The 19,919-nt window shown below is 38.7% G+C and overlaps 1 protein-coding gene across 5 annotated transcripts in view; it reads left to right on the top strand.

Annotated features, from left to right (window-relative positions):
• The window catches only part of SIK3 (SIK family kinase 3), a 257,867-nt gene that overhangs the window by 160,827 nt on the left and 77,121 nt on the right, over nt 1-19,919 (top strand). For all 5 annotated transcript variants that reach the window (XM_065946250.1, XM_065946252.1, XM_065946251.1 and 2 more), the window contains exon 4: nt 16,312-16,473. In XM_065946250.1, coding sequence (XP_065802322.1) covers nt 16,312-16,473 — 162 coding nt within the window. The remainder of the gene's footprint in view (nt 1-16,311; nt 16,474-19,919) is intronic.

Below are 19,919 nucleotides of genomic sequence, written 5' to 3' on the forward strand. Positions count from 1 at the left end.
CTCATCACATATGGGGTAAGAGCAATATGATTTATAGCTGGATTCTCACCAGAAAAAATGGAGGTGGTGGATTGACATGTTTAAGATGCCGAAATAAAAAACTGAACCATGAATTTTGTATCTAGCAAAAATATCCTTTTAAATGAAGGCAGAATAAAGTCATCCCTAAATAACTATTAATAAAGACAGAGAGTTTCTTGTATAAGCAGATTTGCTATTAGAAGCCATCCCAAAGGAGATGCTCAGACTGAAAGCAAGTGATGCCAAACGGTAACTCATAGCCACAGGAGGGAATGAAGAAAATCAGGAAAGATGAATGTCTAGGAAATAAAGGAGTATATACATATAACTTTTCCCTCTTTTATTCTCTTAATTTCTTTAAAAGGCATAAAATGACTTAAAGTAACTGTGACACTATTTCTGGATTTCTAGCAGAGATTGATGTAAGTATCTAAAGGAGGTTTGAGGATATCTAAAGTATCTAAAGGAGGTTGAGGTTTGGAATAACGTTCTGTATTTTACCTGAGTCAAGTCAGCGTTAATTTGAAGTAGACTGTGATAAATTAAGATGCATGTTATAATCCCTAGAGCATCTACTGAGATAAAAATTAGTCCCATGCTTTGAAGGCTGGTACTTAGAAGTCATTTCTCAAATGACTCTTGAGAAAGTCAGCTATAATGGGAAGGAATGAGAGAGAGTTGGTAACTACCACAGAGATACAAGGGGAAACATTCTAGTGCATCAGTGAGGGATTAGTTTTGTGTGAAAAGAGAGGAAGTGGGTAGACAGAGTTGAAGGCTGGTAAATTCGCTGAAGTATTTGTGTGAGATTGATACTTGGGAGATTAAGATTTAGAATCTGAATACCTAATCACTAATTTTTAAGAAGTAAGAAAATCACTTGTATGCCGAGATGAGATCTTGAAACAGCAGCTGAAGGAAATGAAAGAGATAGCTGCAGGAGACAAGTCGAAGGATGTATAGGCAGCTTGAAAGTCTGGCAGCTGTTGATCTTAATTAACTTTGCTGTGGCTTGTTTTCCGTGTTTGTTAGCAGTTCTTGGCAGCTTAGATATCGGAGTGAAGAACATAGATGGTTGGTTTGGCCCAGAGTTTTGCATGGTTACTTGAAGTGATAAATAATGATGCTTGGAACTTTCTGCTCTATGTGTAAATGTTAGTGAGGAACTTTATATCCCAGAGTCCTTGGCTAATTAAAACACAGAACTGCTTCGAATAGTTGTTGGCTCCTAATTCCAAGTTCACATTTGCTAAAAGAGTTGTAGTGAGCTTACCTCTAGTGGCAGTCACACCATATCTGGAATATTTTCTTCAGTTTCAAGTACTATGTTGTACGTCATCAGGACACCTTCATTTAGGAATATGACGAATTGTTGTACTGAAGAGTAGGTTAGAGAAGTCTTTGTGAAGGGAGTAAAGCTTGAACAGAGTTATCAGGTATGAAAAGGTTGCCGAGTCAAAATGACCTTTCCAGAGGTCATAAAGACCCTAAAGCATGTAACAACTTGGTGTATTCACAGAACTAGGACTAGTTTCTCAGAGGATTAAGTGATAGGCTAGTGGTTTTCAGGTTATCCCAAAAGTTCTAAGGGTCATTTGAAAATGTGTAAGATGCCATCTCTGAGAAAGAAATTATGTGAGGCAGAGCTAAAGAGTCATGCTTTGCCCACAAATATATTCTGTCTACTCCCATGTTTTCCTCATATTCAACAGGAGCCTATCTGCTTTTATACCCAATATGCCACATAAAATTTCATTTAAATAAAAATTATTTCCACATAAGATTTCATTTAAATAAATAAGTCTGTGGCTACTAAGAGTTTCTTCCATTATTAGATGATAGTGAGCTATGGGAGAGCTTTAAATAAGGGCCAGAATTCAGTTTGACTTGTTTAAGAAAAGGTATTTTGATGGCAATATAAGGATATATTTGAAGGAGAGGGGTCTGCAAGAGCACTTAGAAGGCTACTGCAGTAAAAGAGATGAGAACTGAGAATTGTCTGATGAGTAATGGCCATGGGGATGGAGAAATGGATTAGAGATAGAGTTAAAGTGGCATTGTTAGTGGTTAAGAATATGGATAGAGTCAGACTGCTGTGATTCAAATCCCAGTTCCTCTACTTACTGCCTTTGTAATAGTGGGCAATTTTTTTAACCTCACTGCCTCTGTCTTTAAAATGAAGATAATAATAATAGTAATACTAATGATGATGATGAAGACACCACTTATCTCCAAAGGTTGTTGTGAGGATTAGATGAGTGTTTCTAAAGTGCTAGTCAGTTTAAAGACTTGTACAACATGTCCACAGCAGCGTTATGTACCAGGCAATATTCTGAACATTTTTATTTAAAAAAAAAAACTTTAAAAAATTGAGATGTAACTAACATGACGTAAAATCATGTGCAATAGTTTGAGAGACAGTTGGCAAAGAAATTCAAACCACTAACATTAAAGTAAATGATGTGTGGGTCATTGGGCTTCGGCTCAAAGGACCGTCCATATAGGGCAAGTGAGATCAGGATGAATGATCGTAAATAGGAGGAATTTTAAACGCTAGAGATCTAGATGAAGTTTAAAAGCAAGTGTGTTGGGCATAACAAGATCAAAGAGATGAAAGTCTGAAAGTGTACCCAATACTGTAGCCACTGTGTGCATTTGAAATGTATTAATAGATAGTGCAGCCGGGGAACTGAATTTTGAATTGAATTAACATTTAAAAGCTGAAGCAGTTTTAGGACAACTCAGAGAGTTAGCCAGCTTCAGAGTTGAGCACCCAAGTCCATCCTCACTTCTGGCACCAACTGCAAGTTCAGGAATTTCGCAGTACCACCCTCATCTTTGATAATTTGCTAAAAGTACTCACAGAATTCACTGAAAGCTATTTAACTCATAGTTACAGTTTATTACAATGAAAGGATTCAGATTAAAATCATCTAAGGGAAGAAACAGAGTCCATGAGAAGTACCAAACATGGAGCTTTTGTTTTCCTCTCCCCATAGAATGTCTTACTGTTGATATGTGATAGTATGCAGAGTCTTGTCCATAGGGAAGCTCACCTGAGTCTCTGTGTTCAGAGATTCTGTTTTACATAGGAAAGGTTGATCAACTGATTGAATACTTACATGCTTGACCTCTGTCTCCAGGCCAGCTGACCCAAAGCTCCCACCCTAAGTCACATTGTTCTAGTGTGGCCAGCTCACACCCTAAAACTATGTTGGTATGGCCAGTCCCTTGCTAACTCATCTTGTTAAGACTACCAGGTATGACCCAAGGTCCCCAGGCAGACACTCCCATGAAAGCATACACTCCAAAGGCCCAGACCTCTGGAAGCCAAAGGATAAACCCAGGCTATCATGTTGGGCAAGGCCAGTTCTTTATTATACACAGTGTAAAACATTTTCCCATTGAACCCAATTCTTATTTTGGTAAAATTACATTTTGCCTTGACTATAGACAATGTATGGCTTGAAATGTGGTATGCTGTAAGTGTGAAATACACACTGGAGTTTGAAGACTTAGTGTGAAAAAAAAGAGAACCTCTCATTGCCAATGTGCACGTGGTTTACATGTTGCAGTGATTATATTTTTGATATATTGGTTTAAATAAAATAAATTCTTAATTTCAAAATGAATCATTTTTTAAAATGTGACTACAAGAAAACCTTTAATTATGTAAATGGCTCACATTTTATTTCTAGTCAACATTGCTGATCTAGAAGGTTATATTGAGAGAGAGGGGCGTATACTATTGAAGTTTAGAATTTCAGAGGTATAAAACTATCAGGCAGAGACAAGTTCAAGGTGTGGCCGTAGGAAACCTGCTGAATTTTGGTGGTTATAGGTCGCTGGAGACAAGGTTCAGGTAAACATGAGGTTAAATTATCAGATAAATTATCCTCAAGGCTATGGACATTGCCTAAGCAAGTGGCAGGCTGTGTGGAGCTGCGGACCGTGAAATGAATTTCACTGTCTTTGATAAGGGGGTTCCCTGATAGCTCAGCTGGTAAAGAATCCACCTGCAATGCAGGAGACCCTGGTTCAATTCCTGGCTGGGGAACATCTGCTGGAGAAGGGATAGACTACCCACCCCAATATTCTTTGGTTTCCCTGGTGGCTCAGCTGGTAAATAATCTGCCTGCAATGTGGGAGACTTGGGTTTGATTTCTGGGTTGGAAAGATCCCCTGGAGAATGGAACGGCTACTTACTCCAGTATTCTGGTCTGGAGAATTCCATGGACTGTATAGTCCATGGGGTCACAAAGAGTCAGACACATTGATAAACGCGAAGGAAAAGAGACAGAAAGGGGTTAACCAGATGCCCTTACATGTTCCTATTATGAAGCTAGTGGGGACTTAAATTTCTTAATCCCATATAGAATACTGTCCTTTTTTTCTTCACAAGGTCTCTAAAGGGTTTGTTGTCCACAGAGAAATTGTTTGGGAGGTGTCGAACACAAGATACAAAAGCCCAGCCTTGCTTCTTTGCCCCATTAGTTGCTACTCAACTTTTATAACCCTTCTCAAAATGTTATGCCATCTGTGCTAGAGAGTTATTGCCTTTTTCCTTCTTCCTCTGAGCACACCTCTGCTGTAGCACTATTTGCAGTAAGTTTTCCTTTTTCTTTTATGTTTCTATGTCATTGACTTACAGTAGACTGAGTAATTCAGACAGTAGTCTCTTGACTGATCACTTTTTTCGGTGGGTCTTTTGCCAGATCCGCCTCATCTTCCTGACATCTAAATTTTGGAGTGCTGCCTGGTTCAGTTACTTGGACCTCTTTTCTTCCATGCACATCTACTCCCTTGTTGATTTTTATGACCCATGCAACTGCTGACTTCCAAATTTTAAATCTCCAGTCTGACTTGTTCTCTGAATTACTGGTTTATATACTCAGCTGTTTACGCAATATCTCCCCTTGGTCTGATGGACCATATGTCTTAACATGTGCAGACTGAACTCTTGGTTTCCATTCACCAACTTTTTCTTTTCACCAGTCTTTCCTCTCTCAATAACTGCAAATCTGTGCATCTAGTTCCTCACACCAAAAGCTTCTATAGAGTCATACTTAATTTCTCTTTTACTTTCATACCTCAGGTAAAAGCCATCAGTAAATCGTGGTGACTCTACCTTCAGAATATATGCTGAATCTGGTCACTTATCATCACCTCAACCAACACCAACCTGATAGAAGTCATACTCATCTCTTGCTAGGATTACTGCAGTAACCTTTATCCAGTCTCCCTGAATCTGCTCTGATTCCTCTATTGCAGCTAGAGTGATTCTTTTAAAGTAAAAGTGGAATGTTCCCACTCAGCTTTCTATTTCTATCAGCTTTCTCTTCTGTTTGGGTTTCCCTGGTAGCTCAGCTGGTAAAGAATCCTCCTGCAATGCAGGAGACCCTGGTTTGATTCCTGGGTTGGGAAGATGTGCTGAAGAAGGAATAGGCTACCCACTCTAGTATTCTGGCCTGGAGAATTCCATGGACTGTATAGTCCATGGGGTCACAGAGTTGGACATGAATGAGCTACTTTCACTTTTTTTCATCTGTTTGGAATCAGTGCATAGTCTATACACCTCTGTGTTATATGGTCTCCAGCAGCCTCTGTGACCTCAGCACCTAATACTCTCCCGCCTTTTCATATTGACATCTCTTTCTTGTTTGTTAAACTCTGGATATGTTTCCACTTTAAGGTCTTGATATATTCCATTTCTTCTTCCTGAAATACTCTCTCCAGATATCTACATGGCTCTCTCATCCATTTCCTTCAGGTCTCCTATCAAATGTTACCTTATTAGAGAGGGCTTTGCTAGCCATACTGTCTGAAATCTCACTCTTCCTATTGGCTCACTGCTCTCTAGTTCCTTCTCTGCTTTATTATTCTTCTTGGTTTTTATTGACAACAGACATATATAAAGCCTCATAAAATATAAGCCTCATAAGAGTAAGGACTTTGTAAATTTTGAGCCTTGCTAATAAACAGTACTTAGAATAGTTCCCATAGAGAATACATGCTTATTAAATATTTATTGATCTGTTGAATGAAAGACAAAGTGAATGAAAGAATGTCACTAGATCGCAGATTGTGACATTTGAATCTTATCTGTGTCTTCACTGTTTAATGCAGTGTCTAACAGATTTATTTTTTGTTTCACAAAGATAACCAAGTCAAACATGGAATCTTCATGTTATTCCATACACATTTTAGCTCAAGGAGTTGTTGACATGGAAGGAAAAATACCTTTTTGTTTTCTGGGTAACAACAGAGAAATATTTATTAACGACTATGAATTCTAGGCAATGTAATTGGCATTGCATTGCACAGTCACTAAGTCGGGTCCAACTCTTTGCAACTCCAAGGACTGTAGCCCTCCAGGCTCCTGTGTCCATGGGATTTTCCAGGCAAGAATACTAGAGTGGGTTGCCGTTTCCTTCTCCAGGGGATCTTCCTGACCCAGGGATCAAACCTGTGTCTCCTGCTTTGGCAGGTGGATTCTTTACCGCTGAGCCACAGGGAAGTGATGAAGCAATGTAATAGACTTCAATAAATGGTTATTGAATGAGCATTTATTGCTCATTCAATTGATTTATTGAAATGATTATTGCATACTGTTTGGCACTGTGATATAAAGGGGCAGCCATGACAATGTGGGTCTGTTTAACTTTACAAACAGAACTGAGAAACTGGTTAGTTTTGTGAACCACTAAACTCATAATTTTAAATTTCCACAGTATGATTTCTTTAGATATACATCCCCAGACTTCCTATTTGAGGCCATGAAGTCATAAATCCAGCACTTTATCAAGAAAAGTTTCCTGAATACCAGGCAGAATTCATAGGCATTTAAAATAAATTATTAACTTAACAGTACTGTGTTGAAGTGTGTATGATTTATTATGGACATTCTCGGTGCCTTAAAAATAACATTTCCTAAAGGTGCCAACATGTATGGAACCCAGAAGTTCTCACACAGCCATTTATTTATGCTATGGGATTCTCAGACACCAACAGAGTAGAGAATGGAAAAGACCAAATTGAATATTTATTGATCTGTTGAATGAAAGACAAAGTAATTGGCATATGCAGATGATACCACCCTTATGGCAGAAAGTGAAGAGAAACTAAAGAGCCTCTTGATGAAGGTGAAAGAAGAGACTGAAAAAACTGGCTTAAAATTCAACATTCAAAAAACCAATGGCATCCAGTCCCATCACTTCATGGCAAATAGATGGGGGAAAATGGAAACAGCAGATTTTATTTTCTTGGGCTCCAGAATCACTGCAAGTGATGACTGAAGCCATGAAGTTAAAAGACGCTTGCTCTTTGGAAGGAAAGCTGTGACAAAGCTAGACAGCGTATTAAGAAGCAGAGACATCACTTTGCCGACAAAGGTCCCTCTAGTCAAAACTATGGTTTTTCTAGTTGTTATGTTCAGATGTGAGAGTTGGACCATAAAGAAGGCTAAGCGTGAAAAATTGATGCTTTTGAACTGTGGTGCTGGAGAAGGCTCTTAGAGTCCCTTGAACGGCAAGGAGATCAAGCCAGTCAGTCCTATAGGAGATCAACCCATATATTATTCATTGGAAGGACTGATGCTGAAGCTGAAGCTACAACACTTTGGCCATCTGATGCAAAGAAGTGACTCATTGGAAGAGACCCTGATTCTGGAAAAGATTGAAGGCCAGAGGAGAAGGGAATAACAGAGAATGAGATGCTTGGTTGGCATCACTGACTCAATGAACATGAGTTTGAGCAAACTTTGAGAGACAGTGAAGAACAGGAATCCTGGTTTGCATGGGGTCACAAAGAGTCGGACATGCCTTGGTGACTGAACACGGAGCAGCAACATGTACTAGATATTAGGTGTTACATGTGTTATCTTGCAGCCTCCTACATGTTTGAGAACACTATCACGTTATTTATTTGAATACACTGCTTTGTGCTGGGTGGTGACTGTTGTAACATGCTTTTCTTATTTAATCCTCACAGCATTCTATATATTTTTTATAAGTAAAATACTATATTAGTTATATAAATTATATGTTTATAGTTTATATTAGTTATATAAATTATTTACTCCCTTTGGTTAGAAAAACTAGCTCTTTTTTAAGGCTTTATTGACAAGTCAGTAACTATTACAGAATTTCATAAAATAATTATTTCCTTTTCTAATTAATTTCCTATTCATTGTTCTTCATTCTTTTGTTTTATTTTCTTAATATCAGACTTTTTAGCATTTATATTTGCAACCTGCCCAAGATATGAGGGAGCTGCTTGTGCTTAATGCTTAAAAAATTATAATTTGATGACTTCTCTTTACTGCTAAATATCCATTCATAGTTGTTGTCCAGCTATCCTGCTGATTCTATCATAACATAATAATAAATGCCCCAGAGAATGAGCAAAAGGTGTATTTTTACATGGCTCCTATATTAATATTTTTTGTGAGTTTTCTAAACTGTTTATTGTTAACCTTCTTTGGAAAATGAACATTTTTCTGACAAAGCTACTAGAAAAGATATTTTAGTCATAATATTTAAAATATTTGAGTTATATAAAGAGATTTTTAGTTCATTTTTGGTATTAGGGCATAGTAATTCAGTGTGCTTTCAAACTTTGCTGTTCTGATATTTTATGGGCTGATGTATGTATGTGTGTGTGTGTGCACAGGCACGTGCATTTATGGGGATAGGGAGGGGGAGAGAGATTTTTAAAAAAAACCCTGGTAAAATATATATAAAAAATTTCATTGTAACCATCTTTAAAGAAATACTTATTTTTTTTGGCCGCCCTGGGTCTTTGTTGCTACACACAGACTTTCTCTAGTTGCGGCGCGTGGAGGCTGCTCTCTAGCTGCGGTGCTTGGGCCTCTTAGCAGTGGCTTCTCCCTGCAGGGCAGAGGCTTCGGTAGTTGTGTCACACAGGCTTAGTTGCCCCACGGCATGTGAGATCTTCCTGGACTAGGGATTGAACTGGTGTCCCATGCATTGTGAGGTGGATTCTTAACCACTGGACCACCAGGGAAGTCCCGTTGTGACCATTTTTTAAGTATATAGTTCAGTGGCATTAATTATGTTGATATTATTGTGCTACCATTAGCACCATCCATCCACAGAACTCTTTTCATCTTCTAAAACTGAAACTTTGTACCCATTAAATAACAACTCCCCATTTACCCCTCTCCCATCCCTTGGCCTGCCATTCCCTTATAAGTAAGCATTTTAAGAAGTTTCCCATTTAATACTACTTCTTTTCAGAAATATAAATATGCACATGTATACCCTCATACATATTTGTATTTCCTCTTCCTTACCTCACAAACAGAAGCACACTATACTTATTATCCTAGACCTTATATGGATTGTGGATGGAAACCTATCCATGGACTAAGAATCCCTGGTTTAGATGAATGAATAAAGAAGATGTGGTATGTATCTACAATGGAATATTACTTAGCCATAAAAAGGAATGGAACTGGGTCATTTGTAGTGATATGGAGGAACCTGGAGTCTGTCATATAGAGTGAAGTAGGTCACAAAGAAAAAAACAGATATTGTATATTAATGCATATATATGGAATCTAGAAAAATGGTACTGATGAACATATTTTCAGGGCAGGAATAGAGACTCAGAGCTAGAGAAGGGACTTGTGGACACAGTGGAGGAAGGAAAGGATGGGACAAATTGAGAGAGTGGCATTGATATATATATACTACTAAAATGGACAGCAAGTGAGAAGCTGCTGCATAGCGCAGGAAGCTCAGCTCAGTGCTCTGGAGGGGTGGCGGTGGGGTAGGAGGGAGGCTCAAGGAGAGCAATGTATGTATGCTTATGGCTGATTCACATTTTGTATAACAGAAACTAACACAGCATTGTAAAGCAATTATACTGTGATTCGAAAGAAAAAAGAACCCCTGGTCTAGAGAAGGAGGTGTACATGTTGAGAAACAACTATAATACAGCTGCTCGCTGATGTTACAGAGGTATATGGACTAAATGCCATTTGATATAAAATATGGACCAGTTCTTCTAGGGTAGATGAGTATGTTAAAAGAATGAGCTAGACTTGGAGCCTGCAGATTATGCTAGGAATCAGAGAAGAACCTCTGTATTACAAAATTCGCTAACCCACCTTGGCTAGTATATTGGTATAGCATGAAAAACATTTTTACTGCCTCTGAGAAGTCTGAATGACATGCTTAAAAGGCATTTTATTTTTTTATTTTTATTTTTTTTGGATTTATGCATTACTTTTTTTTTTCTTTTTTTTTTTTTTCTTTTTCAGTGGGTTTTGTCATACATTGATATGAATCAGCCATAGAGTTACACGAATTCCCCATCCTGGTCTCCCCTCCCACCTCCCTCTCCACCCGATTCCGGCATTTTAGGATATATGGGATTCTGTTTCTCAGGCTGCCTGGGCTTATACTTAATCTAGAAGTATTTTTTTAAGAAACTATAAGAAAACAAATCCTCCTTTATACATTAATGTGAATAGACCTCACATCAAAAGAATGGCATGTTTTTAATAGCCTTAACATAAACTATGCATAGTTTACAAACTTTGTTAGTGGTAAGTTAAAGAGTAAAAAAAAAAAATAGTATTTATAAAAGTTTATAGTCTTTCCTCTGATTGTTATTCCTAGAGTTAATCTATAACTAATAAGCATCCATCACATGCAAAGGTCTCTTTTCTAGGTAGTAAGGAGGCATAGGAAAAAATAGAAATTGTTCTAGCCTAAAACTTTTAGAACTAAAGCTTATCTTGTGGCTGTGTGTCACAGAAAAATTGTGTTTTCTCAGAACCCTGAAGCAAAAGGTTTAGTAGTTGGGATAGACAGAAAAACATAGTATGCATTTTGTTTTTATACCTGCAAGAATACTCAGTAATGAGTAACTCCAAATAATTATTTATCTTGGTTCCAGTGGTAGTTCTACAAATCTATACATATGATAAAATGACATAGGAGTTATACACATATTCCAACCATGTCAAATTCTGGCTTTTGATATTGTTCTGTAATTATGTAAGGTTGAACTATTGGAGGAAACCGGGTGAAGGATACATGAGGTTTCTCTGTTCTATCTCTGCACCTTCCTGTGAGTCTGTAATTATTTCAAAAGAAAAGGTTAGGGGGAAAAGCTTGCTACTTTGGCTGTCATTTTGAGAGTAGATTGCGGTGGGCCAGGGGCAGAATCAGGGGTACTGGTTAGGAGAGGTGTTCCAAGGTTTTGCAGCAATCCAGAAGGGTGATAATGGCTCCTGGACTAGGGCGGGGATAGGGGTGAGGATAGTTGAGTTCTGGGTGTATCTTGATAGCAGAGTTTATAAAATCTGCTAATGGCCTGGATGCGAGGTATGGAAGAAAGGGAAAGACGACAGAGGGTTTTTGGCCTGGACCTCTGGAAGGATGAAGGAAAGAGATGGTGGTAAGAAGAAGCAACAAGTAGAGAAGCCTGCTATGAGGTAGTTGGATTCTTGTCAAGGAAAAACAAATAACAAGCCCTCTTCCTCTAGTGCCTGGCAGCTCGGGGCGTCCAAGGGTTACGGACAGTGTGATATTTAAGTGAGTGCACTCTTGTTAACCTGCTACCAGGCAGCTGGGTTATCTTGGCCTCGCCTTGGCTCTTTTGGAAAGAAGCATGTGTTTGATAAACAGGAAGTTGTTTCCATGGGTGTAGAAAGAAGAAATGATAGAACTGAGTGGCACATTAAACGAACTGCTAGCTGTGGTTAACCTGGAATGGGCAGAGACCCTTGCAGGTAGCCGCCTAGCTTAGCACACAAGCCGCCTTTCCCCCTTTCTGGACTGAGTTATTTCTTCATCATGAAAAGTGAAAAAAGTCTCTGCCCTCTTGCTTGACCTGCTGTCAGGGTATGTTCATTTTCAGCTAGTGTTTGGGTCAGTTACGAATTGTAGACCTAGCAGACAAATGGAGACACTGTCTGTTTATAGTGGAAAAGTGACTTATTTTAAGAAATGTTGGCTCCCCACCACTACCCCATTAGTGGCATGCCTCTGACACTCCAGCGAGCTGGTCTAGGGACGTTAAGACTGCCTTGTGTGTATTTTTGCTCTTTGAAAGGTTAGAATCTAAATGTACCACGAGATATTTCTTCTTGAGTCAGATTGGGACAAAATTACAAGCAGTGAATTCTGAAGCAAACTTTATAAATGCTGGTGCTTGAATACTTTTTGAAACTTCAGCATTCATTCCCTCTGCTTCTAATAATATACTCTTCATGAGGTATATAAATCCCTTAGTGTCGCTAACTTTTTTTTTTTTTTCCACTTTGTAAGGAAAAACAGATAAAAAAGATTATAGAAATCCAGTGCCAAGTGATTCATGGTGATTGGAAAGTGAGAAAGAAAACTTAGACTCCCTACTTTTTTGTTGTTTGTTTTTATAGTTTTTATTTCATAGATTCCTTGTAATAAGAACTAGAAAACAGGAGAAGTGTTTTCTCCTTCTAATTGAGAGTCACCTCATCTTTGTCAGGGTTGAAATGGTTGAAGTTAAGATAGAGGATACCTTTAAATTTGCAGGTACAGTGGGATCTAAGTAGATTAGTAGTTAATTGATGGTGAAAAGGGGTTTACTGTGACGGATTGCATATTGTCTAGACTGGTGAGTGCGTGGGGGCACGAGCCTAGGAATAGAGGAAGCTAGTGTCCTAGCTGGGTGGGTTGCCTGGGACTAGTGATGTGGGTGGGATCTCACCCAGTATTTCGGAGAACTAGCTCACTAAGCTGTCCAGAAGAAGCAGAACAACTCTTTAGAGTTCCTTGCAACTGGGTTTCTCCTGACAAGTTTCAAAATGTGTTTTACTTTGAATGTTAAAGTGGTTCAGGAGCCGTTTTGTTTCATTTGCCTTCTGAAATTACCCCAGTATGTTTTCCAGCGCTGTGACTTTGTGTTAAGTCCAGGTTGGCCTCCTGCTCTGGGTTTCTTTGCTGAAAGTTAAATATCTTATTTGAACTGGAAGAATTTTTGCTCCTTGCCTATGGAGCATTCATGAACATAAAGCAGCCATTTGTCGGCAGGCAGCTGAAAGGCAATTTCAGCAGGGACTGCAAACCACTGCAGGCTGTTGGCTTCCTGGCACACCCACTAGACCCTAAGGTTTACACTGCAAGCAAAGTCACAAGGGCTGTGGGTTGGTAGGTGGGGGGGAGTGGTGGTAATAAGATGGACAAAAATAAAAGCAGAGGCTGCAGTCTGAATGACATTGAGCCAGGATGAAGATCCTGGATGTGGGGAAGAAAACTCCCAAAGAAAACTTAAACGTCACACAATGGCTCAGAAAAAACATCTGATGTTTACAGCTAACACATTTTTAAAAAAGTAAATTGTGTATGTCTTCTTTATAGTCATAGCTCTAGGGATACTGTAGATATCTTTAGGGAAAGAAAGTGAAAGTGTTAGTCGCTTAGTCGTGTCCAGCTCTTTGCCACCCCATGAGCTGTAGCCTGCCAGGCTCCTCTGCCCATGGAATTCTCCAGGCAAGAATACTGGAGTGGGTTGTCAATTCCTTCTCCAGGGAATCTTCTCAACCCAAGGATCGAACCAGGTCTCCTGCATTGCAGACAGATTCTTTACCATCTGAGCCGCCAGGGAAGCCTTCTTTAGTGAAAGTGCTATGTAATTTAAGCTGTTTTACCCAGTGTGCTGTCACAAATACCTTGTAACCAGAACCATGTAACATTGACAGTTGGTGTATAATAATAAAAATCAATTTTGAGCACTACAGTATCCTGAACAAAGATCCTTACAATTTGTTAACCAAATGCTGAAATAGCATTTATGTAGTATTGAGTGGAACTTTGTTTTAAAATAGCTTTAAAAAAAAATGTCTTTGGAAGTTAAAATTTTGTCATATATGATAACTCTTAGTCAAAGTGCAAGTGTATTCCCAAATATGCTGTTCTTTCTTTGGCCATAGCATGTAACAGAATTTATTTCTGTTTAGCAGATCAAGAGATAGAGATATTGGCAGTATAAACGATTCATCCAAGGACAACCAGAGTGTCATTCTAGAGATAAAACAGAACTAGTCTGCATTCCACCAGCTCCTGGCCTGTGTAACATTTTTTAGAACTTTCCAATCATTTTAGGAAAGCAAAGTACTTCGAAAATATAAAGAGTTTTTTTAACAAAAGAAAATCACTTATTTTGGAAATTGCTAAATTAATCATTCTGTTGTGTTTAAGAAGCTCTTTGATGTGTTCTGGTAATTAGTATTTACTGCCAGATGAATGTCTCCTGGGCATTTTAATTAATGGGTGGCTTGGCCAAATGAGCTTCTGATGGTAAAACTTCATAAGGGCTTATTTTTGTGTTTCTCAAGAATAGCTGTCTCTTCAAAGCTCTTTAATTAGACAGAGTTTAGCAGCTAAAACACATTATTAGAGTAATTAGGCCTTGGGTTAAGAGCAGTAGTGGGTCAGAGGAGCAGGTCCTGTTAGAGAATGGCCTCTTGCAGTGGCGCATGGTGTCCGCTTCTGACGGCTGTCCAGCTCCTCAGCAGCTTGTGTTCACTCCCTGTCCCTCTGAGGCTTCTGTGTTGTTTAAAGTTCATTTGACAGATCATACCAGAAGCCTAAACATACAGTGTGCGAGCTCATTTATCACCACCTCCAAACTCTGGTGGAAAGCTGTATCCTAGTCCTTTCAATATCTAAGCTAAAGTCTTCTTACTTTCTCTTTATTTCTACCAAATTGGTAATCTTGGCCATAATACTGATTGTTTTTGAGGGAAATGCTTCAAAGATTTTGTGTTTGGGTCATTGATAACTCTTAACAATTATAGCAGCTTCTTTGAGGAGTCTTTCTTAATAATTTAAATAATCTACATATATAACATTGCTCTTAAAATTACTGTTGTATTTGGTCTCCAAAGTTTTATGTTCTTTGTGGTCAGAGTATTGTTTGAATTGTTCTACACAGAGAATCTGCTGTGTAGATGGACTATCATTTTTCCCCCTCTTCTTTACACCCTCTTCCCCATTTCTTGTCCTAAGCTCTTAATCTTGTTAGTCTTGACTAGAGCATATATTTTATTTCAGAGTTCTTTTCTGTGGTGAAAGAAAGATATATCTGACTGGTCCCATGGGGGTTTGAGATGGTGCCAAAACAATCGGGTAGTGTTACTGAAACACTGTTAGAAAACAAACAATAATATAGTCACTTATATTGTCTAATTTTTCACTTTCCCACCATCTCAGGATGCTTATGATGGCAAATGTATCTTTTCCCGAGCTGGATCAGTTGGTTTAAGGATAGTGCTGAGAGGCTATTACAGATTTCAGACAGAGCAAACTGTGTCACTAACGTTTCTAATCCCATCAGCTGTCATGACCCGTATTTGTTGTTAGATGAAGAACTGGGTTAGGATATGCATGTCATTGGTTTAATATAAACCTACTGCTCTGATTAGAAAAAAGTTATAGAACTTATGAATCAACCAATTCCTTTTTAAACATAGTAGATAGCCTGATTTAGAGATATACAAAGTTTATCACATGTAAATTCTTTTGTTGTACCTTAGTTAGCAACATAGCCAATGAGATTATTTCATTTAAAGTGGTAGAAACTTCATTTGGTTTTCTATTGATGTTATCAGTAAAGCTTCATAACAGTTTTAAAATATTTGATAAGCACAGTAAATGCACTTGTAAAGATGCAGGCATATTGCTGTGCATTCCAGAGAATAGTCACCAAATACATACATTTTTATGTCAAATTATAAAACCTGAGAGCAAAGAGATATCAGCCTGGACAGAGTCCTGTATAAAGCAGGATTTCCCCCCTTAGTAATGACTAATTTCTGTCTGTTCTCTCCTAAAATGATTGATTACTGTGACTCTGCTTTTTGACTCACCCTTTAGCACAGGAAATATTGCTGATACTGATACTTATCTCATGTGCATGTTTGCTGTGTATGTGTAAACTTTTGCAACGGAGCTATGAACAGGAAGGTGTTGAGTATTACAGTCCTTGAAGAAAACCATTACCTGTGCCCCGCACAGCTCTCCCTTTCTTATGGTAGGGTGAGTGTACTCTTGTACACATACATGTGTAAGGGGATTTACACTTAATGGAGTTTGGGTGCTGATTACTGATGAATTTTATAGCTACAAGTCACGACTGTAAGTGCATTGTTTTCATGCATTGTTTCACTTCTTTGACTCACTCTTGTGCCGGGCCCACGTGCAACCCTCCTTCTTCTACGTTTTGAAATTGTACCAGTCCCCAAATGAGAACTGATGGTATTCTTCTTTGGCACAGACCACCTGGTGGCCCATGGCAGGATGGCAGAAAAGGAGGCCCGTCGGAAGTTCAAACAGATTGTTGCAGCCGTGTATTTTTGTCACTGTCGGAACATTGTTCATCGTGATTTAAAAGCTGAAAATTTGCTTCTGGACGCCAACCTGAATATCAAGATAGCAGGTGAGAAGTGTGCTGAGGATGTGTAATAGGAATAAAGGAACTTTTCCTTCAGGGTTTTTAAAGCAAGGGATTGTCTTGTTTCTATCTATTCAGAAAGAAGTATTGTGAAAAGGATTTTGTGTGTGGCTTGAAAATTAATAAACTTTCAAAATACACTTATGTAAGTTTTTCACATAGTTTCTGATGCAGCTAGGTTGGGGAGAAAAAAAAGTGATATTTAAATAAGGAATACAACATAGAATTAAGTAGTAAAAAGACCCCATAAAATTGCATGCCCACCCTCACTTGAGAAGGTTGATTTGTGTCATTGCTGATACAGAGCATGCTTATTCTTAAGACTGTGATTTTAAGAGGAATAGATCTTATTGTGGTTTAAAGGCAGGCCATCTCTTTTCATCCTTAAATTTCATTCATCTGCTTATCTGACAGTGCCTGAAAAAGCACTTTTCACTGCCTCAGTCTCCTCATATTTCAGTTTTCCTAAACTGCCAGCATTTGCCTAACCAATGCAAGCTCACCACCTATTGATAGAAGAAAGTGACTGCAATCTATATGGAAACTGTAGATATGAAAATAAGCCATTTTTGTTTTCTGACAGTTTTTGGTATTACATTTTATGTCCCTCATCTCCCAGATAAAAAAGGAAGGGAGTCTCATATAGAAAACAGAAGTGTAGCTAGAATATAACTCTCTCGAAAAACCTAAGTAAGAAGCACTTCTAAAGATTTCCCTCCTTGACCAGATGGTAATTCAGAATTCAAGTTTATATTACACATGAGAGGTCAGAGTACCTGTCTGTAGGTTGGTAATTCTTCTGACCGTTTCTTTTGTGTACATAACCACCCACTTTCCAGGCTCTGCTTTCACATCCTTGGAATTCACCTCGCCTTATGTTTATCTGAGTTGGGCTGATTAGAACTTTTCAACTGTGAACTCTTTGAGTCCTGTATTTGCTCAATATACAGCAGACAGGAATTAGATACTTTCTTTTACTTACATGAAATTAAATTTTTCCTTTGCCCTTATGTCTGTTTTTTATTCTGTAATGCTCTCTAGATGCTGACAGTTCTCACAAGGCTGGGCAGGGGGAAAGTCCTCACAATTTCAAACCCTCTTTTGTTATTATTATAGCTTCAATTGAATTAATGATAATAATACTTACTAAGCTTTACAATCCTTAAAAGTATAATAAAATATTGTGTTAATTTTCTATTCTGATGTAGCAAATGACCGCACACTTTGTGGCTTGAAACACTATAAGTGTATTATCTTACAGCTCTGGAGGTCCAAAATTTGGAATGAGTCGTGTGGGGCTGAAATCAAGGTGCAGTAGGACTGGCTCCATCTAGAGGCTTTTGGAGAATTCGTGTCCTTCCCTTCGTCAGCTTCTGGAGTTCTTCTGTGTTTCTTGGCTCCAGCCCTTTTCTCACATCACTCTTCCGCCTCCTGTTTCCATCGTCACATCTCTCACTCCTAGTCTATTCCCCCTTTTTCCCTCTTGAAAAGACCCTTGTGATTATATTGGGCCCTCCAGGGTGGTCTCTCCTGCCCAAGGTCCTTAACCTAGTGACTTCCCTGGTGGTCCAGTGGCTAAGACCTCACACTCCAGTGCAGGGGCCCAGGATCCACCCCTGGTTATGAAGCTAGATCCCACAGGTCGCAACGAAGATGGAAGATCCCAAGTGCCACAACCAAGAGCCAGCATAGCCAAATAAATGATATATAAATAAAGATTTTAATGAATAAATGAAGTTTAAAAAAAGATCCTTTTTTTAATAAATTAAGTTTAAGATCCTTGACCTAATCATGTCTGCGAAAGTAGGTAACACATTCAAAAGTTCCACGGATTAGGACAGGGACATCTTTGAAGGACTGTTATTCAGCCAATCGCAAATGTCATTGTAGGTCTCTTTGGATTGGTAATTAAGGTAGTGAGTGAAAAAAAGCCCCAGGTTTTCTGCTACAGTCTTATTCTGCTGACCAAAGACCAAAAAAAAAAAACAAAAACAAACCAAAAAAACCTGTTATGCTTTTTTGTTCTTGATTTTGAATTTAGAACCATTTTGGTTTAGTTAAGGGCAGTTTGCCCTGGAGAAGGAAATGGCGACCCATTCTAGTATTCTTGCCTGGAGAATTCCATGGACAGAGGAGCCTGATGAGCCCCAGCCCCTGGGGTCATGGACAGTTGGACACAACTGTGCGACTAACACACACACACACACACACACACACACACACACACACACAAGGGCAATTTGTATGGCTTTTAATTTTTGCATTGAAAAGCCAGGTATTAAAGCAGGGATTGGTGACAACTGAATTTAGAGTCTCTACTGACAAATATTTGGATAAGGAGATTTTTTTAAAGCTTTCTTTGTTAAACCCATGTCGTCACAATATGAGTTTCTACCTGCTGATGTGTAATTCTAGACTCCTAGGGATGCTGGCATTCAGCTCTGGGCTCTCTGTGTATTAACACATATATTTTGGCAGGATTTTTACTTCATTTACGTAAAGCCTGTTTTCGTTATTTGTTTTCACCGCAAAGCAGAGAATAAATGAGCACTCTGGGTTTGTGCTCCTCTGCAGTTATCAGACACTGGCTTTGCCTTCTTTCCCACATGCTGTCGTTAACGCAGTTTCTCAGCCATTGCCTAAGCTGCTCCTCCTACACGTGAGTTAGATAGAATGCCCGTTCTCGTCTCCCAAGCCTTCTCTGAGTTCAATGAACCAGAGGGAGAAATGCTCCTAATTGAAGCTGACCACAGCATGACTAGTTTTGGAGAGGTATGTTGGATGGTTGTGACAGGACACAGGCAGATAAGTAATGAAATCAGTTTTTATTCTCAAAGCCCAAAGTAACTTTCAGATCCTTTCAGATCTTTTCAGTAGTCTTTTTGACAAATTATTGTAAATCTTGGTAAGAAAGAACTACCATATAAAAAGAAACACATGAGAAAGAAAGGAGGATTTTTTTGTTTTATTTAAAATTGTGTTAGTCTTAGGCACCTCATTTAAAAAGAATCATATATATTATAGTAGCAAATTAACATGGAATTAATAAAAATTCAGATTAGGAAATCTAAGGAGTTTGTTTTCCTTATGTCAATATTTATGTAGTGTTTTTTTTATTGGAATATAATTACTTTACAATGTTATGTTAGTTACTGCTATACAAGGAAGTGATCAGCCATTTGCATACATATATCCCCTCCCTCTGAGTCTCTCTCCCGCCCCCTCATCCCATCCCTCTGAGTCATCAAAGAGCTGAGCTCCCTGTACGTAGAGCTGCTCCCCACTGGTTACCTGTTCTACACGAGGTGACGCATTTATGTCTGTGGTAGTGTGTATATGGCATTGCCACTCTCCCAGTTTGTCCCACCCTCCCCTCCCCACCCTGTGTCCACATGTCCATTGTTTATACCTAGTGGTTTTGATGAAAAGGT

The sequence above is a fragment of the Muntiacus reevesi genome, chromosome 9, assembly GCF_963930625.1.
Source record: "Muntiacus reevesi chromosome 9, mMunRee1.1, whole genome shotgun sequence".
NCBI lineage: Eukaryota > Metazoa > Chordata > Mammalia > Artiodactyla > Cervidae > Muntiacus > Muntiacus reevesi.